Below are 26,770 nucleotides of genomic sequence, written 5' to 3'. Positions count from 1 at the left end.
ACATGTACTACATCTACATACTACATATACATACTATATATACATACTACATGTGCTGGATACAACATCTACATACTACATGTACTGCATACTACATGTACAGCATACTACATCTACATACTGCATGTGCTGCATACTACATACTACATGTACTGCATACTACACACTACATATACATACTCCATCTACATTCTACATGTGCTGCATACAACATCTACATACTACATGTACTGCATACTACACACTACATGTACTGCATACTACACACTACATATACATACTCCATCTACATACTACATGTACTGCATACTACACACTACATATACATACTCCATCTACATACTACATGTGCTGCATACAACATCTACATACTACATGTACTGCATACTGAATCTACATACTACATGCACTGCATACTACATACTACATCTACATACTTCATGTAGTACATGTAGTATGTAGTTGTAGTACATGTAGTATGTAGTTGTAGTACATCTACATACTACATACTACATTTACATACAACACACTACATCTGCATACTACATACTACATGTACTGCATACTACATCTACATACTACATGTACTGCATCCTCCATCTACATCTACATATTACATGTACTGCATACTACATCTGCATACTACATACTACATATACATACTGCATGTACGAAATACTACATGTACTGCATACTACAGCTACATACTACATGTACTACATACTACATCTACATACTACATGTACTGCTTACTACATCTACATACTGCATGTACTGCATACTACATCTACATGCTGCATCTACATACTACATGTACTACATACTACATCTACATACTACATGCACTGCATACTACATACTACATCTACATACTTCATGTACTACAACTACATACTACATGTGCTGCATCTACATCTACATACTACATGCACTGCATACTACATACTACATCTACATACTACATGTGCTGCATCTACATCTACATACTACATACTACATACTACATACTACATGTGCTGCATCTACATACTACATCTACATACTACATGTACTACATCTACATGTACTACATACTACATCTACATGTACTACATACTACATCTACATGTACTACATACTACATCTACATGTGCTGCATACTCCAGCTACATACTACATGTACTACATACTACATCTACATACTGCATGTACTGCATACTACATCTACAGACTGCATGTACTACATACTACATCTACATACTATATGTACTGCATACTACATCTACTTACTACATGTACTACATTCTACATCTATATACTCATACTACATCTATATACAACACACTACATCTACATACAACATGTACTGCATACTACATCTACTTGCTACATGTACTGCATACTACATCTACATCTACATGTACTACATACTACATCTACATGTGCTGCATACTCCAGCTACATACTACATGTACTACATACTACATCTACATACTGCATGTACTGCATACTACATCTACAGACTGCATGTACTACATACTACATCTACATACTATATGTACTGCATACTACATCTACTTACTACATGTACTACATTCTACATCTATATACTCATACTACATCTATATACAACACACTACATCTACATACTACATCGACTGCATACTACATCTACATTTACATGTACTGCATACTACATCAACATTCTACATATACATACTGCATGTACTACATACTACATGTACTGCATATTACAGCTACATACTACATGTACTGCATATTACAGCTACATACTACATGTACTGCATATTACAGCTACATACTACATGTACTACATACTACATCTACATACTACATGTACTGCTTACTACATCTACATACTACATGTTCTGCATACTACATACTACATCTACATGCTGCATGTACTGCATACTACATCTACATACTACATGTTCTGCATACTACATACTACATGTGCTGCATCTACATCTACATACTACATGTACTACATACTACATCTACATACTACATCTACAAGTGCTGCATACTACATGTACCACATACTACATGTACCACATACTACATGTGCTGCATCTACATACTACATACTACATGTACTACATCTACATACTACATACTACATGTACTACATCTACATGTACTACATACTACATGTACTACATCTACATGTACTACATACTACATACTACATGTAATACATACTACATCTACATGTGCTGCATACTACATGTACTACATACTACATGTACTACATACTACCTACTACATCTACATGTACTACATCTACATACTACATGTACTGCTTACTACATCTACATACTCCATCTACATACTGCATGTACTACATACTACATGTACTGTATACTACATCTACATACTACATGTGCTGCATCTACATACTACATGTACTACATCTACAAGTGCTGCATACTACATCTACATACTACATGTACTACATACTACATGTACTACATACTACATCTACACGTGCTGCATACTACAGCTACATACTACATGAACTACATACAACATCTAGATACTACATACTACATGTAATACATACTACATCTACATACTACATGTACTACATACTACATGTACTACATACTACATCTACACGTGCTGCATACTACAGCTACATACTACATGAACTACATACAACATCTACATACTACATGTACCACATACTACGTGTACCACATACTACAACTACATTCTACATGTACTACATCTACATGTACTGCATACTACATCTACATACTACAATTACATACTACATGTACTGCATACTTCATGTACTACATCTACATACTACATGTACTGCATACTCCATCTACAGATGACATACTACATCTACATACAACATACTACATCTACATCTACTTACTACATGTACTACATTCTACATACTACATACTACATCTACATACTACATGTACTGCATACTACATCTACTTACTACATGTACTACATTCTACATACTACATCTACATACTACATGTACTGCATACTACATCTACTTACTACATGTACTACATTCTACATAATACATACTACATACTACATACTACATGTACTGCATACTTTCTATCATCAAATAAAAACAATGTCCTCAAGATGTATTGACCACAGTGATTTCTCTACGTTATCAACTCCTTTACGCTACAAGCTGTCTAAAACAGGTCCATCTACAGACAGGTATTCAGGAAGAACAACCCAAATATGGTCATACTGTAAATGTCATGTCATGACTCACTCCAGTCCAGGCAGTGTCTGTTGCCACACCCCTTTCCACCTGACGGTAAGTTACCGTAAAGACCAATTGAATTTAGCCATGAGGAAGTGATACTTTAAATGCACAAATTTTCTCTGAACTTTAACTAAAACAAGTCCAGCTGGTCTGTCCACATTGATAAAGGTTTACACCACCAACACTGAGTTCACAAAACAGTTTGTAGTTAGAGAGGTGAGGTTGCAGGAAACAGAACATAGAATATAATCTCTGTATTCTAGGGTAGTAAGGTTGCAGGAAACAGAACATAGAATATAATCTCTGTATTCTAGGGTAGTAAGGTTGCAGGAAACAGAACATAGAATCAAATGACTGCAAAACCAACGAGCCAAGCTTCACTCTCCGAGGAGGAGCTGCTTTGTCCTGTGTGTTGTGAGGTATTCAGCCTCCCCGTCCGGCTGAAATGTGGCCATAACTCCTGTAAGGTGTGTTTACAGAAGCTGTGGGAATGGAAGGGAGGCAGGCAATGCCCCGTGTGTCTGACCACGTCGAGCTCAGAGAGGCCTCCTGTCAACCTGGCCCTAAAGATCGCAGCCGACATGTTTACAGAGCAGAGGACGACCAGGGGAGAGGAGAGCCCGGAGGAGGAGTGGTGTCGTCTTCACAACGAGACGCTGAAACTGTTCTGTCACAACGATGAGGAGCCAATCTGTGTCGTCTGTCAGCTTTCTAACCAACACAGAGTTCATGTGTGTTGCCCTGTAGAGGAGGCTGCTCTGGAGAAAAAGGTGAGCTGGGAAGTGTGTGTGGTGTGTTGTGTGTGTGTGTGTGTGTGTGTGTGTGTGTATCAGTGGAGGCAGCTGAGAGGAGGAAGGCTCATCGTGTTGTCAGCAAACTTAATCATGGTGTTGTAGTGGTGCGCGGCCACGCAGTCGTGGGTGAACAGAGAGTACAAGAGGGGGCTGAACACGCACCCCTGAGCAACCCCCGTGTTGAGGATCAGCGTGGCGGATGTGTTGTTGCCTACCCTCGCCACCTGTGGATGGCCCTTCAGGAAGTCCAGGATCCAGTTGCAGAGGGAGGTGTTTAGTCCCAGGGTCCTGAGCTTAGTGATGAGCTTGGACGGAACTATGGTGTTGAACGCTGAGCTGTAGCCAATGAAAAGCCTTCTCGTGTAGATCCTTCTGTCCTGGTGGGAAAGGGCAGTGTGGAGTGTAATAGAGACTGCATCCTCTGTGGATCTGTTGGGGCGGTATGCAAATTGGAGTGGGTCTAGTGTTTCTGGGATAATGGTGTTGATGTGAGCCGTGACCAGCTTTTCAAAGCACTTCGTGGCTACAGACGTGAGTGCTCCGGGGGCGATAGTCATTTAGACAGATTACCTTGGCGTTCTTGGGACACAGGGACTATGGTGGTCTGCTTGACACATTTAGGTACTACCGATTGGGTCAGGGAGAGGATGAAAATGTCAGTGAAGACACTTTCCAACTGATCAGCGCCTGCTCTGAGTACACGTCCTGGTTAATCCATCTGGTCTTGAGGCCATGTGAATGTTAACCTGTTTAAAAGTCTTAAACCAAAATCACACGGAAAGCCCCAGTAGAAATCTTCATCCAAATCGATGTTAGTAATTGCTGTTCACTCAAAAAAACTGTTTTCGGTCATAAGAAATGATGCCGGAGACATTATGCACCAAAAAAGTTAAGATCAGCATTAAAAAATAAACACAAAATAACAGATTGTGAATTCTGCAGTTAATTCTGCTAATCTTTTGATTGTGTGTGTTTGTGTTAATGTGTATTAATGTGTGTGTTTTTATTTTTATTACCTTTATTTAACCAGGCAAGTCAGTTAAGAACAAATTCTTATTTTCAATGATGGCCTAGGAACAGTGGGTTAACTGCTGGCAGAACGACAGATTTGTACCTCGTCAGCTCGGGGATTTGAACTTGCAACCTTTTGGTTACTAGTCCAATGCTCTAACCACTAGGCTACACTGCCGCCCCAGTGCATGTGTGTGTGTGTGTGTGTGTGTGTGTGTCTGTGTGTGTGTGTGTTAATTTGGTGTGTGTGTTAATTTGGTGTGTGTGTTAATTTGGTGTGTGTTAATTTGGTGTGTGTGAATGTGTGTGAATGTGTCATGTCTTATTATGTCTGTTCCTGTCCTTTCTCTTCACTCTGTCTCTCTCTGCTGGTCTTATTAGGTTAACTTCTCTTTCTCTCCTTCTCCAGCTGTTCCACATCTCCCCTAACTAGCTCATTCACCCTTTCCCCACCTGTTCCCTCTTTTCCCTCTGATTAGGTCTCTATTTCTCTCTCTGTTCCTGCTACTTTCGGTGTCAGATTCTTGTTTGTGTTTTTCATGCCAGAAGCAAGCTATCGTCTCGTTTGCTTCCACCTTGTCCTATCCTGTCTGAGTCTGCCTGGCAGGTGCATCCTGCACTCTACTAACGTTCTTTTGTTCCATTGACAACGTCGGAAGAGGATCTATGCCATTCCTGTTTTTTCATTAAAGGAACTCTGTTTTCTGTTAAAACCGCTTTTGGGTCTTCACTCAAGTACATAACAGAATGTGTGTGTGTTAATGTGTGTGTGTTAATGTGTGTGTGTGTGTGTTTTAATGTGTGTGTGTGTGTGTATGTGTGTGTTATGATCAAGAGTTTTGGATCAATGCTTTTTGTTTTTCTAATTATTTCAGATAGAGGTCTCAGCCAAGCTTGATTCATTGCAGAAACACCTGAAAATACTCAACAAGACTAAAGAGGATTGGGAAGAAACCAAAAATTACTTAAAGGTAATTTACTAAATGACTTGCGTTTTAAGGAAACAACTTTTTTATTTCTCAGGGCAGATTGATTGCTCCAGTATGTGCTTCTAATCAGTTAGTGATCCATCTGATTAACTGTAGAGCCAGGTGGACCAGACGGAGCGACAGATGAAGGAGGAGTTTGAGAGGCTCCATCAGTTCTTGAGGGAGGAGGAGAAGAACAGAGTGGCCAAGTTGAGGCAGGAAGAGGAGAACAAAACTCAGGTGATGTGTATGAAGTTGCAGTTCATCAAGGAGAGGATCGCTGCCCTCACAGACACCATCAGCCAAGTAGAGAAGTCTATACGAGCGGATGATGTGAAGTTTTTACAGGTATCTCATCCAAAAGAAATGTATAAATTAAATGATAAATTCATACAGACTGCCTGACATATGTATTCCACATTTTAAGTTAATAAAAACAAAATGTTTAACCTTTATTTAACTCGGCAAGGTTCCTATTTACAATGACAGCCTACCGGGGAACAGTGGGTTAACTGCCTACTCTAGGAACAGTGGGTTAACTGCCTACTCTGGGAACAGTGGGTTAACTGCCTACTCTGGGAACAGTGGGTTAACTGCCTACTCTGGGAACAGTGGGTTAACTGCCTACTCTAGGAACAGTGGGTTAACTGCCTACTCTAGGAACAGTGGGTTAACTGCCTACTCTAGGAACAGTGGGTTAACTGCCTACTCTGGGAACAGTGGGTTAACTGCCTACTCTAGGAACAGTGGGTTAACTGCCTACTCTGGGAACAGTGGGTTAACTGCCTACTCTGGGAACAGTGGGTTAACTGCCTACTCTGGGAACAGTGGGTTAACTGCCTACTCTGGGAACAGTGGGTTAACTGCCTACTCTAGGAACAGTGGGTTAACTGCCTACTCTAGGAACAGTGGGTTAACTGCCTACTCTAGGAACAGTGGGTTAACTGCCTACTCTAGGAACAGTGGGTTAACTGCCTACTCTAGGAACAGTGGGTTAACTGCCTACTCTAGGAACAGTGGGTTAACTGCCTAGTTCAGGGGCAGAACGACAGATTTTCACCTTGTCAGCTCAGGGATTCTATCCAGCAACCTTTCGGTTACTGGCCCAACGCTCTAACCACTAGAGTACCTGCCGCCCCGTAAATAAAGTGAATTATTATACATATAAATCTATTCAATAACATCACATTGTTTTGCTCTACTTCTTTAGGACTACAAGAAGACAAAGAGCAGGTATGTGAAGGGCTACTACTACTAACTATTACGATTACCAACTACTACAATTACTACTACTGACTAACTACCAACTACTACTACTACAAACTACTAACTATTACGACTACCAACTACTACAATTACTACTACTGACTAACTACCAACTACGACCACTACTACAACTAACTACTACTGACTAACTACCAACTACTACTAACTACTAAAACCAACTACCACTAACTACTACTGACTAACTACTACTACTAACTACTACCAACAACTACTACTACTAAGACGACCAACTACTACTACTACTACTAACTACTACAAATACCAACACCTACTACTACTACTGACAACTACCAACATCTACTACTACTAACTACTACGACTACCAACTACTACTACTACCACTACTACTACTACTACTAACTACTACGACTACCAACTACTACTACTACTACTACCAACTACTACTACCAACTACTACTACTACCACTACTACTACTACCAACGACTACTAACTACTACTACCACTACCTACTACCTACTATTACTACCTACTACAACTAACTACAACTAACTACTACTAATACCACTACCACCTACTACTACTGCTACTACTACTACAGACAACTACTACTTCCACTACGAACTACTACTACTACTACTACTAACTTCTACTACTACTACTACTAAAGTCTACCACTACCAACTACTACTAACTACTAACTACTACTACTAACAACAACTACCACTACCAACTCCTACAACTACTACCTACTACTACCTACTACTACTAACTACTACTAACTACTACCACTACCACTACCACTACCACTACCACTACCAACTACAACTAACTACAACTAACTACAACTAACTACTACTAATACCACTACCACCTAGTACTACTGACTACTACTACTACTGCTACTACCACTGCCACTACTACTTACAACTAACTACAACTAACTACTACTAATACCACTACCACCTAGTACTACTGACTACTACTACTACTACCACTACCACTACTACTACCAACTACAACTAACTACAACTAACTACTACTACTACCACTACCACCTACTACTACTGACTACTACTACTACAGACAACTACTACTTCCATTACGAACTACTACTACTACTACCTACTACTACCACTACCAACTACTACTACTACTACTACTACCTACTACTACTACTACTAAAGACTACCACTACCAACTACTAACTACTACTATTACAACCTACTATTACTACCTACTATTACTACCAAATATCACTACTACTACTATTACTACCTACTATTAATACTATTACTACCTACTATTACTACCTACTATTACAACCTACTATTACTACCTACTATTACTACCTACTATCACTACTACTATTAATACTATTACTACCTACTATTACTACCTGTTATTACTACCTACTATTACTACCTACTATTACAACTATTACTACCTACTATTACTACCTACTATAATACTATTACTACCTACTATTACTACCTACTATTACTACTATTACTACCTACTATTAGTACCTACTACTACCTACTATTACTACTATTACTAGCTAATACTACTACCTAATATCACTACTACTATTACTACCTAATATCACTAATCACTAACTAATATTACTACCTAATATTACTACCTAATATTACTACCTAATATTACGACTATTACTACCTAACATTACTACCTAATATTACTACCTAATATTACTACTATTACTACCTAGTATTACGACTATTACTACCTAATATTACTACCTACTATTACTACCTAATATTACTACCTACTATTACTACCTAATATCACTACTATTACTACCTACTATTACTACCTAATATTACTACCTAATATCACTACTATTACTACCTAATATTACTACATACTATTACTACCTGATATTACTACCGAATATTACTACCTACTACTACCGAATATTACTACCTACTACTACCGAATATTACTACCTACTACTACTACCTAATATTACTACCTACTATTACTACCTAATATTACTACCTGCTATTACTACCTAATATCACTACTATTACTACCTACTATTACTACCTACTATTACTACCTACTATTACTACCTAATATTACTATTACTACCTATTATTACTACTATTACTACCTAATAATACTACCTAATATTACTACCTAATATTACTACCTACTCTTACTACCTACTCTTACTACCTACCCTTACTACCTACTATCACTAACTACTATTACTACATACTATTACTACTATTACTACCTAATATCACTACTATTACTACCTAATATTACTACCTAATATTACTACCTACTATTACTACTCTTTCTACCTACTATTACTACCTAATATCACTACTATTACTACCTACTATTACTACCTACTATTACTACCTACTATTACTACCTAATATTACTACCAACTATTACTACCTAATATCACTACTATTACTACCTACTATTACTACCTACTATTACTACCTACTATTACTACCTACTATTACTACTATTACTACCTACTATTACTACCTACTATTACTACCTAATATTACTACCTACCATTACTACCTACTATTACTACCTACTATTACTACCTACTATCACTACCCACTATCACTACCTACTATCACTACCTAATATTACTACTATTACTACCTACTATTACTACCTACTATTACTACCTACTATTACTACCTACTATCACTACTACTATTACTACCAAATATCACTACTACTATTACTACCTAATATCACTACTATTACTACCTACTATTACTACCTAATATCACTACTATTACTACCTACTATTACTACCTACTATTACTACTATTACTACCTACTATTACTACCTAATATCACTAATAATACTACCTGCTATTACTACCTAATATTACTACCTACTATTACTACCTACTATTACTACCTAATATCACTACTATTACTACCTACTATTACTACTATTACTAACAATTATTACTACCTAATATCACTAATAATACTACCTACTATTACTACCTAATATTACTACCTACTATTAATACCTAATATCACTACTACTATTACTACCTACTATTGCTACCTACTATAACCACCTACTACTACTACTATTGCTACCTACTATAACCAACTACTACTACTACTATTACTACCTACTATAACCACCTACTACTGCTGCTATTACTACCTACTATAACCACCTACTACTACCAACTATTACTATACTACTACTATTACTACCTACTATAACCACTACAACTACTACTATTACTACCTACTATAACCACCTACTACTACTACTATTACTACCTACTATAACCACATACGACTACTATATTACTACCTACTATAACCACATACTACCACCACTATTACTATATAACCACATACTACTACTATTACTACTTATATTACTACCTACTATTACTACCTACTATACTACTACTACTACTACTACTACTACTACTACCTACTATAACCACCTACTACTACTACTACTACTATTACTACCTACTACAACTACCTAATATTACTACCTACTATTACTACCTACTATTACTACCTGATATTACTACCTATTTCTTCCTATATACTACCTAATATTACTACCTACTACTAACGAATATTACTACCTACTACTACCTACTATTACTACCTACTACTACTACCTAATATTACTACCTACTATTACTACCTAATATTACTACCTAATATCACTACCTACTATTACTACCTAATATCACTACTATTACTACCTACTATTACTACCTACTATTACTACCTAATATTACTACATAATATTACTACCTACTATTACTACCTAATATCACTACTATTACTACCTACTATTACTAACTACTATTACTACCTACTATTACTACCTATTATTACTACTATTACTACCTAATATTACTACCTAAAATTACTACCTACTCTTACAACCTGCTCTTACTACCTACTATCACTACCTACTATTACTACCTACTATTACTACTATTACTACCTAATATCACTACTATTACTACCTAATATTACTGCCTACTATTACTACCTACTATTACTACTCTTTCTACCTACTATTACTAACTAATATCACTACTATTACTACCTACTATTACTACCTACTATTACTACCTACTATTACTACCTAATATTACTACCAACTATTACTACCTAATATCACTGCTATTACAACCTAATATTACTACCTAATATTACTACTATTACTACCTATTATTACTACCTAATATTACTACCTACTATTACTACCTACTATTACTACTATTACTACTTAATATTACTACCTAACATTACTACTATTACTACCTAATATTACAACCTACTATTACTACCTACTATTACTACCTAATATTACTACTATCACTACCTACTATCACTACCTAATATTACTACTATTACTACCTACTATTACTACCTACTATTACTACCTACTATTACTACCTACTATTACTACCTAATATCACTACTACTATTACTACCTACTATTACTACCTAATATCACTACTACTATTAATACCAAATATCACTACTACTATTACTACCTAATATCACTACTATTACTACCTAATATCACTACTACTATTACTACCTAATATCACTACTACTATTACTACCTACTATTACTACCTACTATTACTACCTAATATTACTACCTACTATAACTAACTACTATCACTACCTAATATTACTACTATTACTACCTACTATTACTACCTACTATTACTACCTACTATTACTACCTAATATCACTACTACTATTACTACCAAATATCACTACTACTATTACTACCTAATAGCACTACTATTACTACCTACTATTACTACCTAATATCACTACTATTACTACCTACTATTACTACCTACTATTACTACTATTACTACCTACTATTACTACCTAATATCACTAATAATACTACCTACTATTACTACCTAATATTACTTCCTACTATTACTACCTACTATTACTACCTAATATCACTACAACTATTACTACCTACTATTACTACCTAATATCACTACTACTATTACTACCAAATATCACTACTACTATTACTACCTAATATCACTACTATTACTATTATTGCTACTATTACTACCTACTATTACTACCTACTATTACTACCTAATATCACTACTACCTACTATTACTACCTAATATTACTACCTACTATTGCTACCTACTATAACCACCTACTACTACTACTACTATTACTACCTACTATAACCACCTACTACTACTACTATTACTACCTACTATAACCACCTACTACTACCGGATATTACAACCTACTATAACCACCTACTACTACTACCTACTATTACTACCTACTACTACTTCCTAATATTACTACCTACTATTACTACCTAATATTACTACCTAATATCTCTACCTACTATTACTACCTAATATCACTACTATTACTACCTACTATTACTACCTAATATTACTACATAATATTACTACCTACTAGTACTACCTAATATCACTACTATTACTACCTACTATTACTACCTACTATTACTACCTACTATTACTACCTACTATTACAACTATTACTACCTATTATTACTACTATTACTACCTAATATTACTACCTAAAATTACTACCTACTCTTACTACCTACTATCACTACCTACTATTACTACCTACTATTACTACTATTACTACCTAATATCACTACTATTACTACCTAATATTACTGCCTACTATTACTACCTACTATTACTACTCTTTCTACCTACTATTACTACCTAATATCACTACTATTACTACCTACTATTACTACCTAATATCACTACTATTACTACCTAATATTACTGCCTACTATTACTACCTACTATTACTACTCTTTCTACCTACTATTACTACCTAATATCACTACTATTACTACCTACTATTACTACCTACTATTACTACCTACTATTACTACCTAATATTACTACCAACTTTTACTACCTAATATCACTGCTATTACTACCTACTATTACTACCTAATATTACTACTATTACTACCTATTATTACTACCTAATATTACTACCTACTATTACTACCTACTATTACTACTATTACTACTTAATATTACTACCTAACATTACTACTATTGCTACCTAATATTACAACCTACTATTACTACCTACTATTACTACCTAATATTACTACCACTACCTACTATCACTACCTAATATTACTACTATTACTACCTACTATTACTACCTACTATTACTACCTACTATTACTACCTAAAATCACTACTACTATTACTACCTACTATTACTACCTAATATCACATCTACTATTACTACCAAATATCACTACTACTATTACTACCTAATATCACTACTATTACTACCTAATATCACTACTACTATTACTACCTAATATCACTACTACTATTACTACCTACTATTACTACCTACTATTACTACCTAATATTACTACCTACTATTACTACCTACTATTACTACCTACTATCACTACCTACTATCACTACCTAATATTACTATATACTACCTACTATTACTACCTACTATTACTACCTAATATCACTACTACTATTACTACCAAATATCACTACTACTATTACTACCTAATATCACTACTATTACTACCTAATATCACTACTACTATTACTACCTAATATCACTACTACTATTACTACCTACTATTACTACCTACTATTACTACTATTACTACCTACTATTACTACCTAATATCACTAATAATACTACCTACTATTACTACCTAATATTACTTCCTACTATTACTACCTACTATTACTACCTAATATCACTACTACTATTAGTACCTACTATTACTACCAAATATCACTACTACTATTACTACCTACTATAACCACCTACTACTACTACTATTACTACCTACTATAACCACCTACTACTACTACCAACTATTACTACCTACTACTACCACCTATTACTACCTACTATTACTACCTAATATTACTACCAACTATTACTACCTAATATCACTGCTATTACAACCTAATATTACTACCTAATATTACTACTATTACTACCTATTATTACTACCTAATATTACTACCTACTATTACTACCTACTATTACTACTATTACTACTTAATATTACTACCTAACATACTACTATTACTACCTAATATTACAACCTACTATTACTACCTACTATTACTACCTAATATTACTACTATCACTACCTACTATCACTACCTAATATTACTACTATTACTACCTACTATTACTACCTACTATTACTGCCTACTATTACTACCTACTATTACTACCTAATATCACTACTACTATTACTACCTACTATTACTACCTAATATCACTACTACTATTACTACCAAATATCACTACTACTATTACTACCTAATATCACTACTATTACTACCTAATATCACTACTACTATTACTACCTAATATCACTACTACTATTACTACCTACTATTACTACCTACTATTACTACCTACTACCTATATTACTACCTACTATAACTACTACTATCACTACCTAATATTACTACTATTACTACCTACTATTACTACCTACTATTACTACCTACTATTACTACCTAATATCACTACTACTATTACTACCAAATATCACTACTACTATTACTACCTAATAGCACTACTATTACTACCTACTATTACTACCTAATATCACTACTATTACTACCTACTATTACTACTATTACTACTATTACTACCTACTATTACTACCTAATATCACTACTACCTACTATTACTACCTAATATTACTTCCTACTATTACTACCTACTATTACTACCTAATATCACTACAACTATTACTACCTACTATTACTACCTAATATCACTACTACTATTACTACCAAATATCACTACTACTATTACTACCTAATATCACTACTATTACTACCTGCTATTGCTACTATTACTACCTACTATTACTACCTACTATTACTACCTAATATCACTAATAATACTACCTACTATTACTACCTAATATTACTACCTACTATTGCTACCTACTATAACCACCTACTACTACTACTACTATTACTACCTACTATAACCACCTACTACTACTACTATTACTACCTACTATAACCACCTACTACTACCTATATTACTACCTACTATTACTACTACTACCTATATTACTACCTACTATACTACTACCTACTATTACTACCTAATATTACTACCTAATATCTCTACCTACTATTACTACCTAATATCACTACTATTACTACCTACTATTACTACCTAATATTACTACATAATATTACTACCTACTAGTACTACCTAATATCACTACTATTACTACCTACTATTACTACCTACTATTACTACCTACTATTACTACCTACTATTACAACTATTACTACCTATTATTACTACTATTACTACCTAATATTACTACCTAAAATTACTACCTACTCTTACTACCTACTATCACTACCTACTATTACTACCTACTATTACTACTATTACTACCTAATATCACTACTATTACTACCTAATATTACTGCCTACTATTACTACCTACTATTACTACTCTTTCTACCTACTATTACTACCTAATATCACTACTATTACTACCTACTATTACTACCTAATATCACTACTATTACTACCTAATATTACTGCCTACTATTACTACCTACTATTACTACTCTTTCTACCTACTATTACTACCTAATATCACTACTATTACTACCTACTATTACTACCTACTATTACTACCTACTATTACTACCTAATATTACTATTACTACCTAATATCACTGCTATTACTACCTACTATTACTACCTAATATTACTACTTTACTACCTACTACCTAATATTACTACCTACTATTACTACCTACTATTACTACTATTACTACTTAATATTACTACCTAACATTACTACTATTGCTACCTAATATTACAACCTACTATTACTACCTACTATTACTACCTAATATTACTACTATCACTACCTACTATCACTACCTAATATTACTACTATTACTACCTACTATTACTGCCTACTATTACTACCTACTATTACTACCTAAAATCACTACTACTATTACTACCTACTATTACTACCTAATATCACATCTACTATTACTACCAAATATCACTACTACTATTACTACCTAATATCACTACTATTACTACCTAATATCACTACTACTATTACTACCTAATATCACTACTACTATTACTACCTACTATTACTACCTACTATTACTACCTAATATTACTACCTACTATTACTACCTACTATTACTACCTACTATCACTACCTACTATCACTACCTAATATTACTACTATTACTACCTACTATTACTACCTACTATTACTACCTAATATCACTACTACTATTACTACCAAATATCACTACTACTATTACTACCTAATATCACTACTATTACTACCTAATATCACTACTACTATTACTACCTAATATCACTACTACTATTACTACCTACTATTACTACCTACTATTACTACTATTACTACCTACTATTACTACCTAATATCACTAATAATACTACCTACTATTACTACCTAATATTACTTCCTACTATTACTACCTACTATTACTACCTAATATCACTACTACTATTAGTACCTACTATTACTACCAAATATCACTACTACTATTACTACCTAATACTACTACTACTATTACTACCTACTATTACTACCTACTATCACTACTATTACTACCTACTATTACTACCTACTATTACTACCAACTATTACTACCTACTATTACTACCTACTATTACTACCTACTATTGCTAATATTACTACCTACTATTACTACCTAATATTACTACCTACTATTACTACCTAATATCACTACTACTATTACTACCTACTATTGCTACCTACTATAACCACCTACTACTACTACTACTATTACTACCTACTATAACCACCTACTACTACTACTATTACTACCTACTATAACCACCTACTACTACTACTATTACTACCTACTACCAACTACTACTACTATTACTACCTACTATAACCACCTACTACTACTACCAACTATTACTACCAACTACTACTACTATTACTACCTACTATAACCACACACAACTACTACTATTACTACCTACTATAACCACCTACTACTACTACTATTACTACCTACTATAACCACATACTACTGCTATTACTACCTACTATAACCACATACTATTACTACCTACTATTACTACTATTACTACCTACTATTACTACCTACTATAACCACATACTACTACTATTACTACCTACTATAACCACATACTACTACTATTACTACCTACTATAACCACATACTACTACTATTACTACCTACTATAACCACATACAACTATTACTACCTACTATAACCACCTACTAATACTTCTATAACCACCTACTACTACTACTATTAATTCCTAATATCACTACTATTACTACCTAATATTATTACAGACTATTACTACTATTACTACCTAATATCACTACTATTACTACCTACTATTACTACCTAATATTACTACCTACTATTACTACCTACTATTACTACCTAATATCACTATTACTACCTACTATTACTACTACTATTACTAACTACTATTACTACCTACTATTACTACCTACTATTACTACCTAATATCACTATTACTACCTACTATTACTACCTAATATCACTACCTACTATTACTACTACTATTACTACCTACTATTACTACCTACTATTACTACCTACTATTAATACCTAATATTACTACCTACTATTACTACCTACTATTACTACCTACTATTACTACTACTACTACCTAATATCACTACCTACTATTACTACCTACTATCACTTCCTACTATCACTTCCTACTATTACTACCTACTATTACTACCTACTACTACCTAATATTATTACTTACTATAACCACATACTACTACTATTACTACCGACTATAACCACATACTACTACTACTATTACTACCTACTATAACCACCTACTACTACTATTACTACCTACTATTACTACCTAATATTACTACCTAATATTACTACTATTACTACCTACTATTACTACCTACTGTTACTACCTACTATTACTACTACTATTACTACCTATTACTACCTAATATTACTATATACTACCTATTTACTACCTACTATTACTACTATATTACTACCTACTATTACTACCTACTATAACCACATACTACTACTATTACTACCTACTATAACCACATACTGCTACTACTACTATTACTACCTACTATTTCTACCACTATTACTACCTACTACTACTACTACTACTATTACTACTACTATTACTACCTACTATTACTACCACTATTACTACCTACTACTACTACTACTATTACTACCTACTATAACCACATACTACTACTATTACTACCTACAGTAGCCTCATACTGCTACTATTACTACCTACTATAACCACATACTACTACTATTACTACATACTATAACCACATACTACTACTACTACTACTACTACTACTATTACTACCTACTATAACGACATACTACTACTACTACTAATACTACCTACTATAACCACATACTACTACTACTATTACTACCTACTATAACCACATACTACTAATACTATTACTACCTACAATAACCACATACTACTACTACTATTACTACCTACTATAACCACATACTACTAATACTATTACTACCTACAATAACCACATACTACTACTACTATTACTACCTACTATAACCTCCTACTACTACTATTACTACCTACTATAACCACCTACTACTACTACTATTACTACCTACTATAACCACCTACTACTACTACTACTATTACTACCTACTATAACCACATACAACTATTACTACCTACTATAACCACATACTACTACTACTGCCTACTATTACTACCTACTATAACCACATACTACTACTACTATTACTACCTACTATAACCACATACAACTATTACTACCTACTATAATCACATACAACTACTACTATTACTACTTGTTATTACTACCTACTATAACCACATACTACTATTAGTACTGCCTACTACCTACTATATCCACATACTACTACTACTACCTACTATTACTACCTACTATAAACACATACTAGTACTACTATTACTACCTACTATAACCACATACTACTACTACTATTACTACCTACTATAACCACATACTACTACTAGTACTGCCTACTATTACTACCTACTATAACCACATACAACTATTACTACCTACTATAACCACATACAACTATTACTACCTACTATAACCACATACAACTATTACTACCTACTATAACCACATACAACTGTTACTATAACCACCTACTATAACCACATACTACTACTAGTACTGCCTACTATTACTACCTACTATAACCACCTACTACTACTACTATTACTACCTACTATAACCACATACTACTACTACTATTACTACCTACTATAACCACCTACTACTACTACTATTACTACCTACTATAACCACCTACTACTACTACTACTATAACCACCTACTACTACTACTATACTATAACCACCTACTACTATTACTACCTACTATAACCACATACTACTACTACTACTATTACTATCTACTATAACCACATACTACTACTACTATTACTACCTACTATAACCACCTACTACTACTACTATTACTACCTACTATAACCACATACTACTACTACTACTATTACTACCTACTATAACCACATACTACTACTACTAATACTATCTACTATAACCACATACTACTACTAGTACTGCCTACTATTACTACCTACTATAACCACATACAACTATTACTACCTACTATAACCACATACAACTATTACTACCTACTATAACCACATACAACTATTACTACCTACTATAACCACATACAACTATTACTATAACCACCTACTATAACCACATACTACTACTAGTACTGCCTACTATTACTACCTACTATAACCACCTACTACTACTACTATTACTACCTACTATAACCACATACTACTACTATTACTACCTACTATAACCACATACTACTACTACTATTACTACCTACTATAACCACATACTACTACTACTATTACTACCTACTATAACCACCTACTACTACTACTATTACTACCTACTATAACCACCTACTACTACTACTACCTACTATAACCACCTACTACTACTACTACTACCTACTATAACCACATACAACTATTACTACCTACTATAACCACATACAACTATTACTATAACCACCTACTATAACCACCTACTACTACTACTATTACTACCTACTATAACCACCTACTACTACTACTATTACTACCTACTATAACCACCTACTACTACTACTATTACTACCTACTATAACCACATACTACTACTATTACTACCTACTATAACCACATACTACTACTACTATTACTACCTACTATAACCACATACTACTACTACTATTACTACCTACTATAACCACCTACTACTACTACTATTACTACCTACTATAACCACCTACTACTACTACTACCTACTATAACCACCTACTACTACTACTACCTACTATAACCACCTACTACTATTACTACCTTCTATAACCACATACTACTACTACTACTATTACTATCTACTATAACCACATACTACTACTACTATTACTACCTACTATAACCACCTACTACTACTACTATTACTACCTACTATAACCACATACTACTACTACTACTATTACTACCTACTATAACCACATACTACTACTACTAATACTATCTACTATAACCACCTACTACTACTACTATAACCACCTACTACTACTATTACTACCTACTATAACCACATACAACTATTACTACTACCTACTATAACCACCTACTACTACTACTATTACTACCTACTATAACCACATACTACTACTATTACTACCTACTATAACCACATACTACTACTATTACTACCTACTATAACCACCTACTACTACTACTATTACTACCTACTATAACCACATACTACTACTATTACTACCTACTATAACCACATACTACTACTACTATTACTACCTACTATAACCACATACTACTACTACTACTATTACTACCTACTATAACCACCTACTACTACTACTACCTACTATAACCACCTACTACTATTACTACCTACTATAACCACATACTACTACTACTACTACTATTACTATCTACTATAACCACATACTACTACTACTATTACTACCTACTATAACCACCTACTACTACTACTATTACTACCTACTATAACCACATACTGCTACTACTACTATTACTACCTACTATAACCACATACTACTACTACTAATACTACTACTACCTACTATAACCACATACTACTACTGCTATTACTACCTACTATAACCACCTACTACTACTACTACTATTACTACCTACTATAACCACCTACTACTACTATTACTACCTACTATAACCACCTACTACTACTACTATTACTACCTACTATAACCACCTACTACTACTACTATTACTACCTACTATAACCACCTACTACTACTACTATTACTACCTACTACTACTATGACTGCACTCTACTATTGCTACCTAATATCACTACCTACTACGACTACCTACTATTTCTAATTATTATTGCCACCTCCTACTTCTAACTACAATTACTATCTACTATTACTGCTTATTACTACTACCTACTAGTACTACCAATATTACTACTACCTACTATTGCTAAGTACTATTACTAAGTACTAAGTACTACTATTACTACCAATATTACTACTTACTATTACTTCCTTCCATCATTACATTGTATTACTACCATTACTACCTACTATTTACTACTATTATTGCCTACTATTGCTACTATTACTACCTACTATTTCATTGTACTATTACTACATACTATTTCTACTATTACTACGTACTATAACTACTGTTTGTTACCTTCCATTACTACTATTACTACTACTGATACCGGCTACTAATACCTACTAGTAATACCTCCTATTACTGCTATTACTACCTACTATTACAAACAACTATTACTACTACTAGTTCGTGTTATTAATACCTTCTATGACCACTATAACTGTCTACTATTACTACTGTTCCTACCTACAATTACTATATAATACTGTTCCTACCTAGAATTACTATATAATACTATTACTACCTACAATTACTATATAATAATTTTACTACTATTCCTACCTACAATTACTATATACTACTATTCCTACCTACAAGTACTATATAATACTATTCCTACCTACAATTACTATATAATAATTTTACTACTATTCCTACCTACAATTACTATATACTACTATTCCTACCTACAAGTACTATATAATATTGTTCCTACCTACAATTACTATATACTACTATTCCTACCTCCAATTACTATATAATAATATTACTACTATTCCTACCTACTATAACCACCTACTACTACTACTATTACTACCTACTATAACCACCTACTACTACTACTATTACTACCTACTACTACTATGACTGCACTCTACTATTGCTACCTAATATCACTACCTACTACGACTACCTACTATTTCTAATTATTATTGCCACCTCCTACTTCTAACTACAATTACTACCTACTATTACTGCTTATTACTACTACCTACTAGTACTACCAATATTACTACTACCTACTATTGCTAAGTACTATTACTAAGTACTAAGTACTACTATTACTACCAATATTACTACTTACTATTACTTCCTTCCATCATTACATTGTATTACTACCATTACTACCTACTATTTACTACTATTATTGCCTACTATTGCTACTATTACTACCTACTATTTCATTGTACTATTACTACATACTATTTCTACTATTACTACGTACTATAACTACTGTTTGTTACCTTCCATTACTACTATTACTACTACTGATACCGGCTACTAATACCTACTAGTAATCCCTCCTATTACTGCTATTACTACCTACTATTACAAACAACTATTACTACTACTAGTTCGTATTATTAATACCTTCTATGACCACTATAACTGTCTACTATTACTACTGTTCCTACCTACAATTACTATATAATACTGTTCCTACCTAGAATTACTATATAATACTATTACTACCTACAATTACTATATAATAATTTTACTACTATTCCTACCTACAATTACTATATACTACTATTCCTACCTACAAGTACTATATAATACTATTCCTGAATTACTATATAATAATTTTACTACTATTCCCTACAATTACTATATACTACTATAACCAATACTAAACCCACTACCTACTATTAATAACTCATGTTACTACTTTTACTAACTACTATTACTAATTACTATTACTACTACTACTAATAATAATCACAGTGGTTGTAGACCCACAGTTCAGTACCTCAGAGTAAATGTCAGTTGGCTTTTAATAGCCACATTCAGTTAGAGACAGTGCAGGGGAGAGAGAGAGTTCGAAAACAGAATGTCCGCGACAAGGTGGCGAGTCCGGTGTACAGGTATTACTACCTACTACTACTACCTAGTGGTTAAAGCGATGGGCCAGTAACCCAAGGTTGCTTCCCCTGAGCTGACAACATAAATCTGTCATTCTGCCCCCGAGCAAGGCAGTTAACCCACTGTTCCCCTGAGCAAGGCAGTTAACCCACTGTTCCCCTGAGCAAGGCAGTTAACCCACTGTTCCCCTGAACAAGGCAGTTAACCCACTGTTCCCCTGAGCAAGGCAGTTAACCCACTGTTCCCCTGAGCAAGGCAGTTAACCCACTGTTCCCCTGAGCAAGGCAGTTAACCCACTGTTCCCCTGAGCAAGGCAGTTAACCCACTGTTCCCCTGAGCAAGGCAGTTAACCCACTGTTCCCCTGAGCAAGGCAGTTAACCCACTGTTCCCCTGAACAAGGCAGTTAACCCACTGTTCCCCTGAGCAAGGCAGTTAACCCACTGTTCCCCTGAACAAGGCAGTTAACCCACTGGTCCCTGACCACCGAAGGCGTGGATGTTAATTTAAGGCAGCTCCCCTGCACCTCTCTGATTCAGAGGCGTTGGGTTAAATGCGGAAAGATACATTTCAGTTGAACACATTTCAGTTGAACACATTTCAGTTGAACAACGGACTAGGTATCCCTTACCTACTGTTGCCAACAACCATTACTAAATAAAGTCAACAATTGTTTACATTCTGTTTTTATTGATGATAAATCCGTCGTGTTTCAGGACAAAAGGTCCCCTGGGAGAGCCAGAGTGTATCAGAGGAATCCTCATAGACGCTGCCAAACATCTGCAATCACTCAAGTTTGGAATCTGGAAGAAGATGGCAGACATTGTCCACTGGGGTGAGCTACACGGGTTTTTTTTTCTCACAGCTATTTGTGTAAATTCCAAAAACCATTTAGATAGTTTTGGTATCCAGAATCAAATCTCCCATGCGACAGACTACCATTTTGATGAGGTAGAGAAAATGGCATTATACATAAACCAAATGTATGTTTGTGCAACCTGTTGATACAGAGCTCAGTGGTGCAGGCAGACATTCAGTCAGACAATCAATCAGACATTCAGTCAGGCAGTCTGTCAGGCAGTCTGTCAGGCAGTCTGTCAGGCAGTCTGTCAAGCAGTCTGTCAGGCAGTCAGTCAGGCAGTCTGTCAGGCAGTCTGTCAGGCAGTCAGTTAGACATTAAAACATGTTTTTGGATTCCCACTGCATCTGTATAACTGTATGCTGCTCTAACAATTAACAGTCATTCCGCTCTACCAATTAACACAGTCATTCTGCTCTACCAATTAACACACACCTTCTGCTCTACCAATTATCATACTCTGAAGTAATAGATATTTCTCCTCCTTCCAGTCCCCATAACCCTGGACCCCAACACAGCCCAGCCCAACCTCAGCTTCTCTAAGGAGTTCAGCATGGTGAGGTACAGCAAAAAGAAGCTCCTGCCAGACAACCCCGAGCGCCTAACTAGCCGCATCTCTGTCCTGGGAGCGACAGGTTTCACCTCCGGAAGACACAGCTGGACCGTAGAGGTGGGCCAGAGCAGAGACTGGTACATCGGAGTCGCCCGAGAGTCCATCAAACGCAAGTCCACCATCTTCCTCAACCCTGCTGAGGGATTCTGGGTAATCGGGTTGTGTAACGGGGAGACGTACTGGGCCCAGACGTCCCCGCGGACGCGCCTGGACGTGAAGAGAGAGAGGAAGCCGTGGAGAATCACTATAGAGCTGGACTACGACCGAGGGAAGGTGCTGTTTCTGAACGCAGTAGACTCAACGCTGATACACATGTTCAAAGAGAAGTTCACTGAGAGGATCTTTCCTTATTTTGCTCCTGGGATGTATGAGGAGGGAAACACCTCCCATCCCCTGACCATCTGTCCCCTGACTATATCTATAGAGGTACTGGACCAGATTATACTACCATAACACCTCCAGTCCCCTGACTATATCTATAGAGGTACTGGACCAGATTATACTATCATAACACCTCCAGTCCCCTGACCATCCGTCCCCTCACCATCTGTCCCCTGACCATATCTATAGAGGTACTGGACCAGATTATACTATCATAACACCTCCAGTCCCCTGACCATCCGTCCCCTCACCATCTGTCCCCTCACCATCTGTCCCCTGACCATCTGTCCCCTGACCATCTGTCCCCTGACCATCTGTCCCCTCACCATCTGTCCCCTGACCATCTGTCCCCTGACCATCTGTCCCCTGACCATCTGTCCCTGACCATCTGTCCCCTCACCATCTGTCCCCTCACCATCTGTCCCCTCACCATCTGTCCCCTCACCATCTGTCCTCTCACCATCTGTCCCCTGACCAGCCATTTGTAATCACCATCACTATTCAGTACTCAAGTGTGCAAAAGAAGAATAGTCAACCATATTATAATTATAGCCATTGATAAAGGTCAGAGGTCAGAAAATGTTTAGTAGCAAACCAACTAGTTGATCTTGTGTATTTGTGACCATGTGTGTTTATAATAAACTTTGTATACTTACAGAAGATACCCTTATATGGTATACTTATAGAAGATTCCCTTATAGAAGATTCCCTTATATGGTGTACTTATAAAAGATACCCTTATATGGTATACTTACAGAAGATACCCTTATATGGTGTACTTATAGAAGATTCCCTTATAGAAGATTCCCTTATATGGTGTACTTATAAAAGATACCCTTATATGGTATACTTATAGAAGATACCCTTATAGAAGATTCCCTTATATGGTGTACTTATAGAAGGTACCCTTATATGGTGTAGTTATAGAAGATACTGACGAACAGGTTGAACTAATTTAGCAGTAATCGATTTAAATAAAACTAAAATACTATTGTATTTAAAAAGGTCAATAATCCTCTTTCTCTTTGGGTTTGGTCTTCTTCAACTTGTCCATTTCTTTGAGTTTGGAGTCCAGCTTCCTGTGTAGATGGGCCTTGTTGTTAGGATGTACAGACTTGTCCTTGTGTC

General features: G+C 35.1%; 1 protein-coding gene across 1 annotated transcript; it reads left to right on the top strand.

The window, feature by feature from the left end:
* The first annotated feature begins 3,440 nt into the window (after window positions 1–3,440).
* LOC135538377 (nuclear factor 7, brain-like) lies at window positions 3,441–26,446 on the top strand. Its single transcript, XM_064964284.1, has 6 exons — window positions 3,441–4,020; window positions 5,931–6,026; window positions 6,141–6,371; window positions 7,234–7,256; window positions 24,506–24,624; window positions 25,140–26,446. Exons 1-6 carry the CDS (start codon window positions 3,601–3,603, stop codon window positions 25,712–25,714), a joined length of 1,464 nt encoding a protein of 487 aa, XP_064820356.1. The 5' UTR covers window positions 3,441–3,600; the 3' UTR covers window positions 25,715–26,446.
* The last annotated feature ends 324 nt before the right edge of the window (window positions 26,447–26,770 follow it).

This window comes from Oncorhynchus masou, unplaced genomic scaffold, assembly GCF_036934945.1.
Source record: "Oncorhynchus masou masou isolate Uvic2021 unplaced genomic scaffold, UVic_Omas_1.1 unplaced_scaffold_949, whole genome shotgun sequence".
NCBI lineage: Eukaryota > Metazoa > Chordata > Actinopteri > Salmoniformes > Salmonidae > Oncorhynchus > Oncorhynchus masou.
Note: the sequence above shows the minus strand (reverse complement) of the source record. Positions and strands in the feature narration are given on the sequence as shown.

Excerpts from the sequence above, each read along its gene's own strand:
- LOC135538377 (XM_064964284.1), top strand. The coding sequence starts at position 3,601 with ATGACTGCAAAACCAACGAGCCAAGCTTCACTCTCCGAGGAGGAGCTG. Across the intron at positions 4,021-5,930 it reads AGGCTGCTCTGGAGAAAAAG|ATAGAGGTCTCAGCCAAGCT; the intron begins GTGAGCTGGGAA and ends TAATTATTTCAG. Across the intron at positions 7,257-24,505 it reads TACAAGAAGACAAAGAGCAG|GACAAAAGGTCCCCTGGGAG; the intron begins GTATGTGAAGGG and ends GTCGTGTTTCAG.